The sequence below is a fragment of the Osmerus eperlanus genome, chromosome 7 (genome assembly GCF_963692335.1).
Source record: "Osmerus eperlanus chromosome 7, fOsmEpe2.1, whole genome shotgun sequence".
Classification (NCBI taxonomy): Eukaryota; Metazoa; Chordata; class Actinopteri; order Osmeriformes; family Osmeridae; genus Osmerus; species Osmerus eperlanus.
In genome coordinates, this window is record NC_085024.1 from 21,600,300 (window position 1) to 21,620,299 (window position 20,000).

General features: G+C 53.4%; 1 protein-coding gene across 1 annotated transcript in view; it reads left to right on the forward strand.

Moving 5' to 3' along the window:
- Positions 1–20,000, forward strand: part of itga10 (integrin, alpha 10) — a 33,592-nt gene that overhangs the window by 8,615 nt on the left and 4,977 nt on the right. Inside the window, 23 exon segments of the mRNA XM_062465971.1 lie at positions 1,400–1,514; positions 2,115–2,242; positions 2,771–2,919; positions 6,519–6,549; positions 6,551–6,670; positions 8,979–9,144; positions 9,918–9,991; positions 10,210–10,354; positions 10,475–10,623; positions 11,432–11,575; positions 14,297–14,503; positions 14,742–14,872; positions 15,362–15,528; positions 15,678–15,820; positions 16,150–16,260; positions 16,666–16,751; positions 17,519–17,660; positions 17,834–17,926; positions 18,167–18,243; positions 18,388–18,477; positions 18,699–18,783; positions 18,901–19,014; positions 19,113–19,220. Of these exon segments, the coding sequence (XP_062321955.1) occupies positions 1,400–1,514; positions 2,115–2,242; positions 2,771–2,919; positions 6,519–6,549; positions 6,551–6,670; positions 8,979–9,144; positions 9,918–9,991; positions 10,210–10,354; positions 10,475–10,623; positions 11,432–11,575; positions 14,297–14,503; positions 14,742–14,872; positions 15,362–15,528; positions 15,678–15,820; positions 16,150–16,260; positions 16,666–16,751; positions 17,519–17,660; positions 17,834–17,926; positions 18,167–18,243; positions 18,388–18,477; positions 18,699–18,783; positions 18,901–19,014; positions 19,113–19,220 (2,775 nt within the window).

Genomic DNA, 20,000 nt, shown 5'->3' on the forward strand with positions numbered 1-20,000 from the left:
ATGTTCTCTTTCCTTTTATCTGCTCTCGTCTCCTCACCCCACAACCCCCTGTTCCCTCCCTGCCTCCCTCTCCCTCCCTTTGGTTTGAAAGCCAAATAAATAGCATGCTTTGAAGACATAAATATTTTTATGTGACTGGTACCCGCTCCCCTCGTGCTGCACAATCACATTTAAATGTCTTTATTGGTCTGCTGGGTTCCAGCACTGCTAAACCACTCATGATAACCATGCCAGCATGTCAACAATTGTTTCACCCTCTCGATCGCTCTCTCTCTCGCACTCTCTCTCTCTCCCGCCCGCCCTCCCTCTCTCCCTGCCAAACCACCGATATAGTCTTTCCATGACCTACCCTTTCTTTTGCTAATTTTCTATTTCTCTCTCTTCATCTTTCTCTCTCTCCATCCTCCCTCCTCCCTCACGTCCTTGGTCTTGCACCCTGCTCTATTTCAGTGGTGTTCACTGCAGCGTGAAGCCATTTGTCTGCATGCGTGTGTGTTTGTGTGTGTGAGTGCATGTTGGTGTTTACGTTCGGCTCCTTTCCCCACCCAGAGACAGGGCTTGTCAAGGTCTTGTTAACTGACACACCAGCTGGTTTGACTTGACCATCATCTGCCCGTGTCTCACCTCAGCAGGAGCACTGCTGGTCTCTCATCTCAGCAGGAGCACTGCTGGTCTCTCATCTCAGTAGGAGCACTGCTGGTCTCTCACCTCAGCAGGAGCACTGCTGGTCTCTCACCTCAGCAGGAGCACTGCTGGTGTCTCACCTCAGTAGGAGCACTGCTGGTCTCTCACCTCAGCAGGAGCACTGCTGGTCTCTCACCTCAGCAGGAGCACTGCTGGTCTCTCATCTCAGCAGGAGCACTGCTGGTCTCTCATCTCAGCAGGAGCACTGCTGGTCTCTCATCTCAGCAGGAGCACTGCTGGTGTCTCTCCTCAGTAGGAGCACTGCTGGTCTCTCACCTCAGCAGGAGCACTGCTGGTGTCTCTCCTCAGTAAGAGCACTGCTGGTGTCTCTCCTCAGTAGGAGCACTGCTGGTCTCTCACCTCAGTAAGAGCACTGATGGTCTCTCACCTCAGTAGGAGCACTGCTGGTCTCTCACCTCAGTAGGAGCACTGTTGGTCTCTCACCTCAGTAGGAGCACTGCTGGTCTCTCACCTCAGTAGGAGCACTGCTGGTCTCTCACCTCAGTAGGAGCACTGCTGGTCTCTCACCTCAGTAGGAGCACTGCTGGTCTCTCACCTCAGTAGGAGCACTGCTGGTCTCTCACCTCAGTAGGAGCACTGCTGGTCTCTCATCTCAGCAGCAGCACTGCTGGTGTCTCACCTCAGCAGGAGCACTGCTGATGTGTCTGTGTGTGCCCCAGGCGTGCGCCCCCTGATGTGTCTGTGTGTGCCCCAGGCGTGCGCCCCCTTGTGGTCTCAGGAATGCGGCACGTCTGTCTTCAGCACCGGGATCTGCGCCTCCGTCAGCGACGACCTGGAACCCAGGGAGACCATCGCCCCTACAGCGCAGAGTAACTACACACACACACACACACACAATATACACGGACACACACACACAGCGCAGAGTAACTACACACACACACACACACAATATACACGGACACACAGCGCAGAGTAACTACACACACACACACACAATATACACGGACACACACACACAGCGCAGAGTAACTACACACACACACACACACACAATATACACGGACACACACACACAGCGCAGAGTAACTACACACACACACACACACACGCAGAGTAACTACACACACACACACAATATACACGGACACACACACACAGCGCAGAGTAACTACACACACACACACACGCAGAGTAACTACACACACACACACACAATATACACGGACACACACACAGCGCAGAGTAATTACACACACACAGCATATACACGGACACACACACACAGCGCAGAGTAACTACACACACACACACAATATACACGGACACACACACACAGCGCAGAGTAATTACACACACACAATATACACGGACACACACAAACAAACGAATCACACTCTAGTCACAGATCCACCTGCACTGACAAAGCTCCTGCTGTGTGTGTGTGTGTGTGTGTGTGTGTGTGTCAGGATGCTCCACATACATGGACATCGTGATAGTCCTGGACGGCTCCAACAGCATCTACCCCTGGTATGAGGTCCAGAACTTTCTCAGCAACATCCTCAGCAAGTTTCACATCAGCCCAGAGCAGATGCAGGTGAGTCTGTGTGTGTGTGTGTGTGTGCACGCTTGTGCATGTACCTGGATGTGTACTGTATAGTGTCCCCCATAAAGGCCCCCTCTGCCGAGCCTCAGGGATAATCAGGCTTTCTGGAGCTCTGTGAACTGGAACACAGAGACAGAAGCAGTCTGGCAATAAGTAGGAGAATAAATGGATGCAGTAATGCAATACGACATCTGGGATGAGGGACTGGGTTTGGGGAAGAGAGATGAAGAGGGGTGCAGGGGGGAGCTTAGTGACAGGGGGAACAGTGTGTGTGTGGTGGGGGGGGTGGAGGAGGAGGAGGAAAGGGGTGGGGGGGTTGGGGGGGGTTTGGAAAGCAGGCAACGTGAGGTAAAGAGGAAATTCTTCTAGATCTTGGAGGCTTTTTGAAATTCCCTAAATATTCGCTTCACCAAGGGCACAGGGGTTGGTACTTAAAGGGCCAGTACGCCTTAAATGAAAGTTCCAAAAGTACCAAGCAGTGGCATTAGGGTCTGACATGATGTTTCTGGTTGCGTTCAGGTTGGGGTGCTGCAGTACGGTGAGGTAGCGGTCCATGAGTGGTCGCTGAGAGACTACCAGACCACACAGGAAGTGGTGGAGGCTGCCAAGAACATCAGCAGGCAGGAGGGGCGGGAGACACGCACGGCGTACGCCATCCACATGGGCTGGTATGTCTGTCAATCACCCACGCCGTGCTCTAATTGGCCAGAGAGCCTGTCAGTCACCCTGAGGCTACTTTCCATTCCTCTCTCTCCTCATCCCTCTTTTTCTTTGGCATCTACCCTCTCAACACGTTTCACGGGGGAAGGATATTGAGGGGGGGTCGTCATGTCACCCAACACTAAAGAAACACAGCTCTTCAGAATAAAGGTCACTGGATAGCTAGGATCATAAAAGCCTCAATCCTTTTCTTTCCTCTCTCCTCTAAATTAAATTCCTATTTTATTAAAACTGGTGCCTACATAGCAGACCCTTCCTGCCCCAACATGTGGCCACGTCTTTCATGTAGAACGGCGTGGGTATTCACACGCGGTTAATAGGAGAGTTCCTGTGTTCCAGAACATTTAAAGTTAAATGTTTGAGACGTTTAGCAGGGCAATTCAAAGGTCGTTCTAAAGAACTGAGTGGAAAACCAAGCGGGTAAAAGGTGAAAGTGTAGGAGGCTGTGACTGGAGAGACAGACAGCTTCTGCTGCAGTGTGGTGTAGGAGGCTGTGACTGGAGAGACAGACAGCTTCTGCTGCAGTGGAGAACAGTCAGGCTCTATAGCACAGTCCTGTCACTCACTGTGTTTATGACTGCTGGTCAGACTGAACCGAGTGTGTGTGTGAGAGAGTCTGCAGTATTGCAACTTCAATCAAACACACACACACCCATACTCTGTCACACACACAGTCTCTCTCTCTCTCACAAACACACACACACTCGCTCACACACACACAAACACACACACACTCGCTCACACACACAGACACACAGTCTCTCTCTCACAAACACACACACACTCGCACACACAAACACACACACACTCGCTCACACACACACACACACACTCTGTCTCCCACACACGCCCACATGCAGAGCGATGAGAAGATAGGGGGGCTGGCAGTGAGCTGGGTGCTGGCGAGGTTGTATCAACAGGCGTGCTGGCTGAGCTGGAGAGAGACTAGCTGGGTCAGCACAGCTGCAGGTGTGGCTACAGTCCCACAGCCTGGTCAGGCCCTGCAGATCTGCAGCTGTGCAAACACACACACGCAGGAACGCACACACACACACAGGAACGCACACACACACGCAGGAACGCACACACACACAGGAATGCACTGGAACACAGGGACCCACACACAGTAATGCATGTACACAATAAAAGACTTGGAGGAGCTCTCACACACACACTTGTGAAGTACTCCGCCACCGTTTGCGTGTTGATGCTGGACGCTAGTAATTATAAGGCCATGACACATTAATGAATGGGTCCACAGGACAAACATGGAGAGAACATAGTCTTAGTCTATTATATGGGTATTAACTACTGCCTTTTACTGCCATACAGAGACTCCACACTGTGGCCCACAAACACACACACTCACAAACACACACACACACACACTACTCCATGCTGTGTCATTACCACATCTCTGACTGTGACTCTATAAAACAATGTGCAAATACAACCAGGCCTTCCAATTAGCTCTACTCACTTTCTCTCATCGCCCCCTGCTCGCTGTCTTTCAGCTCTCTCTCTCTCTCTCTCTCTCTCTCTCTCTCTCTCTCTCTCTCTCTCTCTCCCTCTCTCTCTCTCTCTCTCTCTCTCTCTCTCTCTCTCTCTCTCTCTCTGTCTCTCTCTCTCTCTGTCTCTCTCTCTGTCTCTCTCTCTGTCTCTCTCTCTGTCTCTCTCTCTGTCTCTCTCTCTGTCCTCTCTCTCTCTCTCTCTCTCTCTCTCTCACTTCACATGTTTACTTCTCTCAGACCTCCCCCTTCTTTGACTGCTCCCTCCCTCCTCCTCTCCATGTTATCCCCCCATATTTCACACGCTCTGTCGACCACATCAGATTCCTTGTTTTACCCTCCTCTTGTTACTACTGGATTTCACACTATAGCTTCTTTCATTGCTCCTATGTCCCTTGATAACCTCTCCCTCCTGCCAGGTTGGTTACCCACACTCCTCTCCTCCTCCCCCCCTCCTCTCCCCCCTCCTCTCCCCCTCCTCCTCCCCCCCTCCTCCTCCCTCCTCCTCTCCTCCTGTCCTCCTCCTCCCCTCCTCTCCCCTCCTCTCCCCTCCTCTCCTCTCCTCCTCCCCCCCTCCTCCTCCCCCCCTCCTCTCCCCCCTCCTCTCCCCCTCCTCTCCTCCTCCTCCCCCTCCTCCCCCTCCTCCTCTCCTCCTCCTCCTCTCCTCCTCCCCCTCCTCCTCTCCCCTCCTCCCCCCCTCCTCCTCCCCCTCCTCCTCTCCCCCTCCTCTCCTCCTCCTCCCCCTCCTCCCCCTCCTCCTCCTCCTCTCCTCCTCCTCCCCCTCCTCCCCCTCCTCCTCTCCCCCCTCCTCCCCCTCCTCTCCTCCTCCTCCCCCTCCTCCCCCTCCTCCTCTCCTCCTCCTCCTCCTCTCCCCCTCCTCCTCTCCCCCTCCTCCTCTCCCCCCTCTCCTCTCCTCTCCCCCTCCTCCTCTCCTCCTCCTCTTCTCCCCCTCCTCCTCTCCTCCTCCCTCTTCCCCCTCCTCCCCCTCCTCTCCTCCTCCCCCTCCTCCTCTCCTCCTCCTCTCCTCCTCCTCTCCCCCTCCTCCTCTCCCCCTCCCTCTCCCCCTCCTCCTCTCCTCCTCCTCCTCCTCCTCTCCCCCTCCTCTCCTCTCCTCTCCCCCTCCTCCTCTCCTCCTCCTCTCCCCCTCCTCCTCTCCTCCTCCCTCTCCCCCTCCTCTCCTCTCCTCTCCCCCTCCTCCTCTCCCCCTCCTCCTCTCCTCTCCTATGTAATTAGCAGACTGGGGAAACGGTTTGTTTTTAACCCTGCGTTTCTTGCGGCTCCCCACAATGTTATATTTAGCCAAGGGCTGGAGTCAAGCCTGAAAAAGACTTACTTCTCTGTGACTACTCTGCCGACAGTGTGTGTGTGTGTGGTGTGTGTGTGTGTGTGTGTGTGTGTGTGTGTGAGAGTGTCTGTGAGAGTGTGTCTGTACACCAGTCTAACCGACACTACTCAATGCTCAAAGCAGCTCTCATTGAAAACAGGTCACCCGCAGACAAACAGGGGTGCGGCTGTGTGTGTGTCACTTAAAGGTCCCTGCTGTTTGTGTCACGAAAACAATATAAGATGTGGCTTAGATATTCTGACACACACGGATGTAACAGGGAATGACAAACCCTGTCAAACAAGCTGGTTTTGTGTCTGAGTCGTTTGTTATTGAATTCTGCTGGATTCTGGCCTCGGTCTTCCTTATGATGCACCCCACCTCTTTCTTTTAATCTCTCTGTCTCTCTGTCTCTCTGTCTGTCTCTCTCTCACTTTCTCTCTCTCTCTCTGTCTCTCTGTCTCTCACTTTCTTTCTCACTCACACCAACACATACTACACATATCTTCACTGCGTGTTGACAACACTGCATTGAATCCCTCACACTCAATCTCTCTCTCTGTCTCTCTCTGTCTATGTCTCTCACCCAATCTCTCTGTGTTTCTGAGACCCGTCATTTTGTAAACGAAGCGCTTCAAATTGTATGTTCTTACGCTGGATGTGTATACTTGACTCCCTCTGATGATCCTCTCTCCCCCCCCCCTCTCCACGGCAGCACGGAGGCGTTCAGCCCGGAGAGAGGGGCCGAGGGAGGGTGCCACCAAGGTGATGATCGTGGTGACGGATGGAGAGTCACACGACGGGGAGGAGCTGGAAGATGCTCTGTCTGAGTGTGAGGAGAGGAACATCACTAGATACGCCATCGCTGTGAGTACACACACACACACACTCTCACACACACACTGACACTCACACACCACTCTCACACACACACTCTCACACACACACACATACACACACACTCACACACACACACACACGCATACACACAGAAAGTTCCCTGTGTAACATGACAATGAGGCCTCCTCACCACTCACACCCAGAATACCAGTTGTGTTTCTCCCAGACCCAGAAACAGATTTAAATGATCCCCTCTGGTCCCCTGAAATAACCCAGTGGCAAATACTTTCCTGTCCCACCCAAGCTACTTAACTTGCACACACACACCCACACACGCTCACCACACACTCTCTCACACGGGCTCCGTGGCTGGTGCTGGTGCTGCCCCCCCCCCCCAAGCCACAGCAGAGCCTCTGGGGCCAGCGGAGACAGTGACAACCCAGGAGGGGAGGGGGGGCCCAGGGAGGGGGCCCCAGGGAAATGTCCAGGATTGGAAGCCTAAAGTGACCAATACGATGATGTATAGTGTGTAATCCAGGGAGGATAGGAGGTGTTGTTGGAGACCCACAACTGACCTTGAGCCCATGTTGAGAGATGTTTCCACAGTCCACTGTTTCAGTCACAACACAGACCGGGCAGCGAGCTGACCCCTGCGGCCGTCACGGAAACGGTCAGGTGGAGTGTTAGGGTCCCAGTCGGACTGTGCAGGCTAGAGCGTCTCCCACACATGCACAACATGCGCAGGGCAAACCTCCCCCTGCCGAGGGGGGAAAGAGAGAGAGCTTTCATGGTTGTTTTGGCCTCCAGGGAGTTCTGGTGATGACAGGTCGTTTCTAGCTTAACCCTCGTGCTGCCTTCGGGTCACATGACCCAAAGGTTCATAACGAACCATCGTTGTGTTTACCCAATTTTACCCAATACAAAAACAAATTAAAATAATTTTCTTTTAACCTTTGCAATGTGGGGGGTCTGAGACAGCCTAGCTGTTAAAAGAAAATGCTTCACTTTGTCTTTGTATGCGGTAAATTTGTCGCAATACGACGGTGGGTCACAATGACTGATGGGTCAGAATGACCCGAAGATAACACAAGGGTTAACGGTGGACATTTTTTATGTTTATTTGGTGGCGCTGTCTGTCGTGCTTCCAGCGCATGTGTGTGTGTGTGTGTGTGTCGTAGGACAGAAAACAGCTCACGAGAGAGCAGACAAAATGAGCTCTCAGAAATAACAGGCCGAGTCATGCGGTCATGTTTAATACATCAGTGACGAGAGGAGGAGAATCTTTACTGCTTAGCGGGGATGCAGGGGGATGGGAGGGGAGGGGGGGTGGTGTGTGTGTAGTTGTGTGTGTGTGAGTGTGTCTGTGGTGTGTGTGAGTACATGTATCTTTGTATACTACGTGTGCATGTGAACATGAACGGTGTATTTGACGACTTTACAACCTGTAACTTTCTCCTCCTTTATTCTGGATCTTTCTTTCTCTCCAGTCTTTCTTCTCTCTCTCTCTCCCTCTATTTTTCCACTCATGAGCCTGTGGAGAAACCAGCTTCCGTCGGCAGGCCAAACGGAGTTTCTATAATATCTTCACGTACATATTTATATGTAGGCTCCTTTCTCATGACACGTTACACCCCTCCATTCCTTTCTCCGTCCCTTCATCCTTCCACCCCTCCCCTCGTCTCTCCCTCCACCCCCTCCACCCCCTCCACACCCTGCCCTTTGAAAACAGAGGATTTCCTTAGTTTGCTTGGCTGCAGGATTCACAGACGGAGATTCTTGGATTTGGGGTTCTGTTATGGAATCTGCTCATTTGTATTTCACGCATTAAAATCCCCAGCCTCTCTCTCTCTTCCGTACAACTCAATCATCTTTCATCTCTCCTACCTCTCTCCCTCTCTCTCTCTCCCTCTGTATATCTCTGTCTATTTCGCTCTGTCCCTGTGTACCTCTCTCTCCCTCTCTCTCCCTCTCTTTCTCCCTGTGTACCTCTCTCTCTCTTTCTGGCTCTCTCTCCTCTCTTTGTGTTTCCCTCTCTCTCTCTGTCTGGCTCTCTCTCCCTTTCCTCAATGTCTCCTCTCCATCTGTGAAGTGAAGGTTATGTCTTTCTTCTGTCCCTGTGGAACATGGAGGAGTAGTTGGCTTGACACACGCTCAAGTATCTGTTAATGTTCTCTAGCTCTCTTTGTTCCTGTGTTCCTCTCGTTTTTATAGCTTTCTAAATCTACTGAATTTACATTTTGAGCTTAACGTCCAGTCTGTCCTGTTCCTATTTATCATAATTGGACTCTCCCTCCCTCTCCCCTCCCCTCCCATCTCCCTCCCTCCCTCTCACCAGGTGCTAGGTCATTACATCCGCAGACAGCAGGATCCAGAGACCTTCATCAGTGAGATCAAGTACATCGCCAGCGACCCGGACGAGAAGTACTTCTTCAACGTGACGGACGAGGCGGCGCTCAACGACATCGTGGACGCCCTGGGAGACCGCATCTTCACTCTGGAGGGTGAGGGAGCCAGGGGAGAGAGGAGGGGAGGGGAGAGGGAAGGGGAGGAGAGTCTTCACTCTGGGGGGTGAGGGACCAGGGGAGGAGGGGAGGAGGGAAGGGGAGGAGAGTCTTCACTCTGGAGGGTGAGGGACCAGGGGAGGAGGGGAGGGAGGAGAGGGAGGAGAGAGGGAGGGAAGGGAGGGGAGGAAAGTCTTCACTCTGGAGGGTGAGGGAGCCAGAGGAGAGAGGAGGGGAGGGAGGAGAGAGGAGGGATGGTTAAAGGGATGGAGGGAAAGGGGAGTAAGGAAAGGAGAGAGTGAGGTGAGGGAGCGAGGGAAGGAGGTAGAGGGGAGATATCAGGAAGACTGAGAGCTGAGATGTACCTCAACAGGAAAGTTGAAACAAGGGAGTGGATTGTGCCATCTCCAGCCCCAGAGGGAGGAAGGAGGAGGTGTAGGCTGTGCCTCCTATAGGAATGGAAGGAGGCGGGGCACAGCTATCACAACACTTACTGGAACCAGAGAGGAAGGTGTCCTGCCGCCCTGAAGTCTGTAGAACGGTGAAGGAGGAAGGGAGAGGTGTACACTGACATCTTGGGAAGAGAGAGAGAGAGATACAGCGTCATCTAAACCAGGTGGCATCTAGAAGAGGAGGAGAGGAAGGAAGTGTGTGTGTGTGTGTGTGTGTGTACTGGAGTTGCAGATCCAAGTAATGACAAACGAGTGAGGTGGACTGTCATGTGTTGTCTGTGGTGAACTCCACACACACTTCATGTGTGGTGTCCTTCACAGGGACCCTGGGCTACAACCAGAGTGCCTTCACCATGGAGATGTCTCAGATCGGCTTCTCCACACACACTCTGGACGTGAGTCCCACCTACGGGGGGTGTGTGTCTTGTCCTTCTGTCTGTGTGTGTGTGTGTCTATCTGTGTGTCTGTGTGTGTGTCTATCTGTGTGTCTGTGTGTGTGTCTATCTGTGTGTGTGTGTGTCTGTCTGCCTGCCTGTGCCTTTTAACAATATCCTATCTGTGCTGTTGGCTGAGTCACCCAGCCCCCCTCCTCTGTGTCCCTGGCTGTGTTTAGGACGGGATCCTGTTTGGGATGGTGGGAGCGTACGACTGGGACGGGGGGGTGCTGAAGGAGAGTGCGGCCGGGAGCATCATGCCCCCCAGAGAGGCCTTCGAGTCCGAGTTCCCCCTGGAGCTCAAAAACCACGCTGCCTACCTCGGTACGTGCCCCTGCCCCTCAGCCTGGCCACCGCTTCAGGTGCTGTTACTGGGTTTTACAGAGATAAATCCTGTCGCATGGATATTTTGTGTGAACTGTACGTGTGTGTGTGTGTGTGTAGGCTACACGGTCTCCTCGGTGATAGTGGGGGACTGGAGGAGGCTGTATGTGGCAGGAGCGCCCAGGTTCAAACACAAAGGGAAGGTCATCCTGTTTGAGCTCAGTGACAGCGGGGATGTGGACATCACGCAGGCGCTGAACGGAGAGCAGGTACGCCTCTCCTGCCCCACACAGGGACCTCCCTACAGCACGCAGGTGCTGAACGGAGAGCAGGTATGCCTCTCCTGCCCCACACAGGGACCTCCCTACAGCACGCAGGTGCTGAACGGAGAGCAGGTACGCCTCTCCTGCCCCACACGGGGACCTCCCTACAGCACGCAGGTGCTGAACGGAGAGCAGGTATGCCTCTCCTGTCCCACACGGGGACCTCCCTACAGCACGCAGGTGCTGAACGGAGAGCAGGTACGCCTCTCCTGCCCCACACGGGGACCTCCCTACAGCACGCAGGCGCTGAACGGAGAGCAGGTACGCCTCTCCTGCCCCACACGGGGACCTCCCTACAGCACGCAGGCGCTGAACGGAGAGCAGGTACGCCTCTCCTGCCCCACACGGGGACCTCCCTACAGCACGCAGGCGCTGAACGGAGAGCAGGTACGCCTCTCCTGCCCCACACGGGGACCTCCCTACAGCACGCAGGCGCTGAACGGAGAGCAGGTACGCCTCTCCTGCCCCACACGGGGACCTCCCTACAGCACGCAGGCGCTGAACGGAGAGCAGGTATGCCTCTCCTGCCCCACACGGGGACCTCCCTACAGCACGCAGGCGCTGCTCCTACCTGGATCCTCTAGATTCTAGAACAACTGGAGAAATCAGATCAAGGTCACCACATACTGGTTGGGAACCGAAATGTTTCTGAAAGATTTCAGATTGGTGACCTGAGATGGCTTTATACCAGTCACCCCGTACAAACACAGTAATGCATGTGTGTGTGTGTATGTGTGTGTGTGTGTGTGTGCAGATAGGGTCCTATTTTGGCAGTGAGGTGTGTGGGGTGGACGTGGACCAGGATGGTATCACAGATGTGCTGCTGGTGGCAGCGCCCATGTTCCTGGGAGTGAGGAGCAGAGAGGCCGGCAGAGTCTACATGTACACTCTGAACGCAGTACGCACACGCCAGCACAACACAACACACATCACACGCCAGCACATCACATGCCAGCACAACACAACACACGCCAGCACATCACATGCCAGCACAACACAACACACAACACACGCCAGCACATCACATGCCAGCACAACACAACACACAACACACGCCAGCACATCACATGCCAGCACAACACAACACACGCCAGCACATCACACGCCAGCACATCACATGCCAGCACAACACAACACACATCACACGCCAACACATCACACGCCAGCACAACACAACACACATCACACGCCAGCACAACACAACACACGCCAGCACAACACAACACACAAAACACAACACACGCCAGCACAACACAACACACGCCAGCACATCACATGCCAGCACAACACAACACACATCACACGCCAGCACAACACAACACACGCCAGCACAACACAACACACAACACACAAAACACAACACACGCCAGCACAACACAACACACAACACACGCCAGCACATCACACGCCAGCACAACACAACACACAACACACGCCAGCACAACACATGCCAGCACAACACAACACACAACACACGCCAGCACATCACATGCCAGCACAACACAACACACAACACACGCCAGCACTTCACACGCCAGCACATCACAACACACAACACACGCCAGCACATCACACGCCAGCACATCACACGCCAGCACAACACAACACACAACACACGCCAGCACATCACACGCCAGCACAACACAACACACAACACACGCCAGCACATCACACGCCAGCACAACACAACACACAACACACGCCAGCACATCACACGCCAGCACAACACAACACACAACACACGCCAGCACATCACATGCCAGCACAACACAACACACAACACACGCCAGCATATCACATGCCAGCACAACACAACACACAACACACGCCAGCACATCACATGCCAGCACAACACAACACACAACACACGCCAGCACATCACATGCCAGCACAACACAACACACATCACACGCCAGCACATCACATGCCAGCACAACACAACACACAACACACGCCAGCACATCACATGCCAGCACAACACAACACACAACACACGCCAGCACATCACACGCCAGCACAACACAACACACAACACACGCCAGCACATCACACGCCAGCACAACACAACACACATCACACGCCAGCACATCACATGCCAGCACAACACAACACACAACACACGCCAGCACATCACATGCCAGCACAACACAACACACAACACACGCCAGCACATCACACGCCAGCACAACACAACACACATCACACGCCAGCACAACACAACACACGCCAGCACAACACAACACACAACACACGCCAGCACATCACATGCCAGCACAACACAACACACAACACACGCCAGCACATCACACGCCAGCACAACACAACACACATCACACGCCAGCACAACACAACACACGCCAGCACAACACAACACACAAAACACAACACACGCCAGCACAACACAACACACGCCAGCACATCACATGCCAGCACAACACAACACACATCACACGCCAGCACAACACAACACACGCCAGCACAACACAACACACAACACACAAAACACAACACACGCCAGCACAACACAACACACAACACACGCCAGCACATCACATGCCAGCACAACACAACACACAACACACGCCAGCACATCACATGCCAGCACAACACAACACACATCACACGCCAGCACATCACATGCCAGCACAACACAACACACAACACACGCCAGCACATCACATGCCAGCACAACACAACACACAACACACGCCAGCACATCACACGCCAGCACAACACAACACACATCACACGCCAGCACAACACAACACACGCCAGCACAACACAACACACAACACACGCCAGCACATCACATGCCAGCACAACACAACACACAACACACGCCAGCACATCACACGCCAGCACAACACAACACACATCACACGCCAGCACAACACAACACACGCCAGCACAACACAACACACAAAACACAACACACGCCAGCACAACACAACACACGCCAGCACATCACATGCCAGCACAACACAACACACATCACACGCCAGCACAACACAACACACGCCAGCACAACACAACACACAACACACAAAACACAACACACGCCAGCACATCACATGCCAGCACAACACAACACACAACACACGCCAGCACATCACACGCCAGCACAACACAACACACATCACACGCCAGCACAACACAACACACGCCAGCACAACACAACACACAAAACACAACACACGCCAGCACAACACAACACACGCCAGCACATCACACGCCAGCACAACACAACACACATCACACGCCAGCACAACACAACACACGCCAGCACAACACAACACACAAAACACAACACACGCCAGCACAACACAACACACGCCAGCACATCACATGCCAGCACAACACAACACACATCACACGCCAGCACAACACAACACACGCCAGCACAACACAACACACAAAACACAACACACGCCAGCACAACACAACACACAACACAACACACAACACACGCCAGCACAACACAACACACACCAGCACAACACAACACACGCCAGCACAACACACAACACAACCAAGGACACATTACATCCTGAATATTCATCCTCCTTCCACCCTCTCTGCTCTTGTTCTGTCCCCCCTGTTCTCCCCCTCCCTCTCTCAGGGGGAGGAGTTTGTTCCTAACGGCACTCTCCAGGCAGAGGTCAGAGTCCAGGACGCCAGGTTTGGCTACGCCCTGGCCGCCGCCCACGACCTCAACCAGGACGGCTTCACCGACCTGCTGGTGGGCGCACCTCTGGAGGACGACCACACGGGGGCGATATACGTGTACCACGGGCAGGGCATCTACATCACCCCCACCTACACACAGGTAGACTGGCACCAAAGCCTCGCCACAAGAACCAGATTCTAGACATTTGGACATAGATCAGGTTCAAGTTCCTTTGTTTGTACCCAAAGTTAGATTTGGTCTGCAGTGGAAGAGTTTATCCAACCTGATGGATGGATGACTTGAATACTCTCTCTTTTCCTCTCTCTCCTGTCTCTCTCTCCCCCCGCCCTCCTCCCCCTCCCTCCCTCCCCCTCCCTGTCTCTCTGTCCCTCCTCAGCGTATTGCTGGCTTGTCCCTGTCTCCCTCTCTGCGTTATTTCGGCCGCAGCCTGAGTGCCCGTCTGGACCTTGATGGAGATGAGCTGCTGGACCTGTCTGTGGGGGCGCAGGGCAGCGCCGTGCTGCTCAGGTACACGTCTGAGAGGGGGCGGGGGGGTGGAAGTGAAGAAGACTGTTATATATGATAACAATGAAACTAAAGTTTTAAAAAATAGGTTTTTAAAAATATGTCTTTCAAATGTATAACTCTGAAAATTTTTAAGCAAAAAACATCAAGAAAAAAAAGTGCCAAATTAGTCAGACTTTTGAAACTTAATTTCGATCGTACAAAACTTTTCCGAAATTTGTAAGTAATTTTTTTTACAGTATATATATTTCTTTTTTTGGAGCTTTCTAAACTTTTTGGGGGGTTTAAAAAGTTTTACAACCTTTTGCAACTGTATTTTTTCAGAATCGTTTTTTTTTCTCAGAGCTTTCAAAACTGTTTTTGTCCTTTTTCAAAACGTTTTACAACCATCCAAAACATTCGCACAAATTAGCGTGTTTGCATTGACTTGACATGTAATCGCGCCGCGTGAATAATCTTCTTTGCGTGCACTCTCACCCTCCTGGCGTCCAGCTCCCGCAGCATCGTGCAGGTGAACGTGAGCCTGTCCTTCCAGCCACACTCCATCAACGTGATCCAGAAGACCTGTCAGCGCGGCGGCCGGGACTCCGCCTGCCTCAACGCCATCGCCTGCTTCCTGGCGCTCTCCCGCACGCCGGGAACACACAGCAACAGCTTCGGTGAAACACTCTCTAGATCCTGTCATCCTCTTCAAAACCCTGTCTCCCTCACCCTTTCATCACCTGTGTGAGGTGTGATAACTAACGGAAAGACGCTCATTGATGACATGAATGATTACCTAACGCCCCCCCCCCCCTCCCCTCCACAGAGCTGTGGGTGTCGGCCATGCTGGATGACAGGAAGTTGTCAGCGAGGGCCTTGTTTGACGACAGCTCCCAGAGACAGACCCAGCTGGGGGTCATAGTTCACACAGGGAGAAGTGTCTGCTACACCCTGCCCTTCCATGTCTATGTGAGTCTTAAACACACACACACGCTCCCAGAGCCCGGTTTGTATCGCAGGGCTCACCTCTGACCTCTACCCACCGTTGACCTCTGACCTCTACCCACCGTTGACCTCTGACCTCAACCCACCGTTGACCTCTGACCTCTACCCACCGTTGACCTCTGACCTCTACCCACCGTTGACCTCTGACCTCTACCCACCGTTGACCTCTGACCTCTACCCACCGTTGACCTCTGACCTCTACCCACCGTTGACCTCTGACCTCTACCCACTGTTGACCTCTGACCTATACCCACCGTTGACCTCTGACCTATACCCACCGTTGTCTCGTACAGGACACGGCAGACTACATCCGTCCAATCAGCTTCTCCCTGCGGTTCAAGATCAACAACACAGAAAGCGGCCCAGTGTTGGATGAGGGTTGGCCAACCACCGTCAAAAAATCTGTGAGTAACGCTGTCTGTCTGCCTGTCTGTCTGTCTGCCTGTCTGACTGTGTGCCTGTCTGTCTGCCTGTGTGCCTGTCTGTCTGTGTGTCTGTCTGCCTGTGTGTCTGTCTGTGTGCCTGCCTTTCTGTTTGTGTGCCTGTCTGTCTGTCTGTCTGCCTGTGTGTCTGTCTGCCTGTGTGCCTGTCTGTCTGCCTGCCTGTCTGTTTGCCTGCCTGTCTGTGTGTCTGTCTGCCTGTGTGTCTGTCTGCCTGTCTGTGTGCCTGTCTGTGTGCCTGTCTGTGTGTCTGTCTGCCTGTGTGTCTGTCTGCTTGTCTGTGTGCCTGTCTGTCTGTCTGCCTGCCTGTCTGTGTGCCTGTCTGTCTGTCTGCCTGCCTGTCTGTCTCACGCTCCACCTCTCTTCCAGATCCCGTTCTTTAAAGACTGTGGTGAAGATGACGTTTGTGTGACTGACCTGGTGCTGAAAGCTCATATGGACATCTCTGGAACACGGTACAAGAAGACACCCGCCTCTCTCTCTTGGTCTCTGTCTCTCTCTGTCTCTCTCCCTCCCTCTCTCTCTCACACACACTCACACACACACACACACACACACAGAGAAGTTATAAACAAACACCTCACCCTTTCTGACACTGCTGCCTGACCAGATGGCCACCTCAGCCTGGTGTGTTGAGGGGGAGTTGCCAGTGTGTGAACATCGCTGTTCTCTCCAGTGTGTGAACATCGCTGTTCTCTCCAGTGTGTGAACATCGCTGTTCTCTCCAGTGTGTGAACATCGCTGTTCTCTCCAGTGTGTGAACATCGCTGATCTCTCCAGTGTGTGAACATCGCTGTTCTCTCCAGTGTGTGAACATCGCTGTTCTCTCCAGTGTGTGAACATCGCTGTTCTCTCCAGTGTGTGAACATCGCTGTTCTCTCCAGTGTGTGAACATCGCTGATCTCTCCAGTGTGTGAACATCGCTGTTCTCTTCAGTGTGTGAACATCGCTGATCTCTCCAGTGTGTGAACATCGCTGTTCTCTCCAGTGTGTGAACATCGCTGTTCTCTCCAGTGTGTGAACATCGCTGATCTCTCCAGTGTGTGAACATCGCTGTTCTCTCCAGTGTGTGAACATCGCTGATCTCTCCAGTGTGTGAACATCGCTGTTCTCTCCAGTGTGTGAACATCGCTGTTCTCTCCAGTGTGTGAACATCGCTGATCTCTCCAGTGTGTGAACATCGCTGATCTCTCCAGTGTGTGAACATCGCTGTTCTCTCCAGACAAATGCCGTACGTGATCCGTAGCCCCCGGCGACGGCTGTCAGTGGAGGTCCAGCTGCAGAACCGTCTGGAGAATGCCTACAACACCAGCCTCACGCTGCAGTACTCACGCAACCTGCTCTTCTCCAGCCTCAGCATCCGGGTACCACACACACCAACACACACACACACACATCCAGACACACACACATCCACACACACACACCAACACATCCAGACACACACACACACCAACACATCCAAACACACACACACAGGCTTACCAAACCAACTGTGTCTCCCTCTGTCTGTTTCTGTCTCTCTCTCTGTCTGTAGGAGGACAGCCAGTTTAAGATTGAGTGTACAGCTCTCAGCTCCAACAGCCACTCCTGCAACGTCAGCTACCCTGTATTCCGCTCCCAGTCCAAGGTGTGCACGCCTCCTCCCCCGGTCCTCCTCCCCCGGTCCTCCTCCCCCGGTCCTCCTCCCCCGTGGTCCTCCTCCCCCAGATTCTCCTCCCCCAGGTCCTCCTCCCCCGGGGTCCTCCTCCCCCCTGGTGCTCCTCCCCTGGTCCTCCTCCCCTGGTCCTCCTCCCCTGGTGCTCCACATCCTGCCATCACCTGGACACACTCCCCCCGTCTCTGTCTGAACTCCCCCGTCTCTGTGCAGGTGAACTTCATGTTGGAGTTTGAGTTCAGCTGCACGTCCCTGCTGAGTAAAGTACAGATGAAGCTGCTTGTTGCCAGGTAACGCCTGTCGTCCAGTCTCCAGTCTAGTCTGGAGGAAGACGTCTCACCATCACCTCAGGCTGTTTATCTGAACACAAACCCTGACTCGCTCCTACACAGCAGTGGTTATCCCTTAACGTGTGTGTGTGTGTGTGTGTGTAGTGACAGCGTAGAGAGAGAGGCCACCCTAGGAGACAACAATGTTCAGCTCCAGACCATCGTTCAGTATGAACCAGACCTCTTTATCAGCAGGTAGGTCTAAAGTCCCCACATCCACCATCCTGAGCTGTTCTGTAACTAGTCCCTCACAAGACATGTAGTTCAGATTGTTTTAATGTGTTTATGATGACTATTTGCCTGTCTCTCTGTCTGCCTGTCTCTCTGTCTGCCTGTCTCTCTGTCTGCCTGTCTCTCTGTCTGCCTGTCTCTCTGTCTGCCTGTCTCTCTGTCTGCCTGTCTGTCTCTGTCTGCAGTGACTCTAATCTAAACCGCTACGAGGTGCACCCAACCAGGACGATATCAGAAGCTATCGGGCCTGAGTTCCAAACACACTTCCGGGTAATGTTACACACACACACACACACACACACACACACACACACACACACACACACACACGTGGAACAGCTAGTCTTTTGAAAAATAAAACCAGATTGTGTTCATGTGCGTGTTCAGCTGCAGAACCTGGGCTGTTACTCCGTGAGGGACCTGGAGCTGAGGTTAAGCCTGCCCTCGGTGGCGGCAGGAGACCGAGTCTTCATGACCGTCACAGACGTCTTCTCCTACAACGTGAGTGTGACGAGCACTTCTGGGAAGTGTGTGAGAGAGCCGTGCTCAGTGTGTGTGTGTGTGTGTGTGTGTGTATCATGCGTCTGGTGCTGTGCTAGTCCTCAGGGGTGAACTGCAGTGTGGAGGGAGATCTGGCCCGGCTGAAGGCCAGACAGAGAGACGTGCGACTTCTCCACCCTGAACACATGCAGCAGAACGACATGCTGGTGAGAGCACACACACACACACACACACGCCCTGAACACATGCAGCAGAACGACATGCTGGTGAGAGCACACACACACACACACACACACACACACACGCCCTGAACACATGCAGCAGAACGACATGCTGGTGAGAGCACACACACACACACACACGCCCTGAACACATGCAGCAGAACGACATGCTGGTGAGAGCACACACACACACACACACACACACGCCCTGAACACATGCAGCAGAACGACATGCTGGTGAGAGCACACACACACACGCCCTGAACACATGCAGCAGAACGACATGCTGGTGAGAGCACACACACACACGCCCTGAACACATGCAGCAGAACGACATGCTGGTGAGAGCACACACACACACACACACACGCCCTGAACACATGCAGCAGAACGACATGCTGGTGAGAGCACACACACACACACACACACACACACACACGCCCTGAACACATGCAGCAGAACGACATGCTGGTGAGAGCACACACACACACACACACGCCCTGAACACATGCAGCAGAACGACATGCTGGTGAGAGCACACACACACACACACACACGCCCTGAACACATGCAGCAGAACGACATGCTGGTGAGAGCACACACACACACGCCCTGAACACATGCAGCAGAACGACATGCTGGTGAGAGCACACACACACACGCCCTGAACACATGCAGCAGAACGACATGCTGGTGAGAGCACACACACACACACACACACGCCCTGAACACATGCAGCAGAACGACATGCTGGTGAGAGCACAC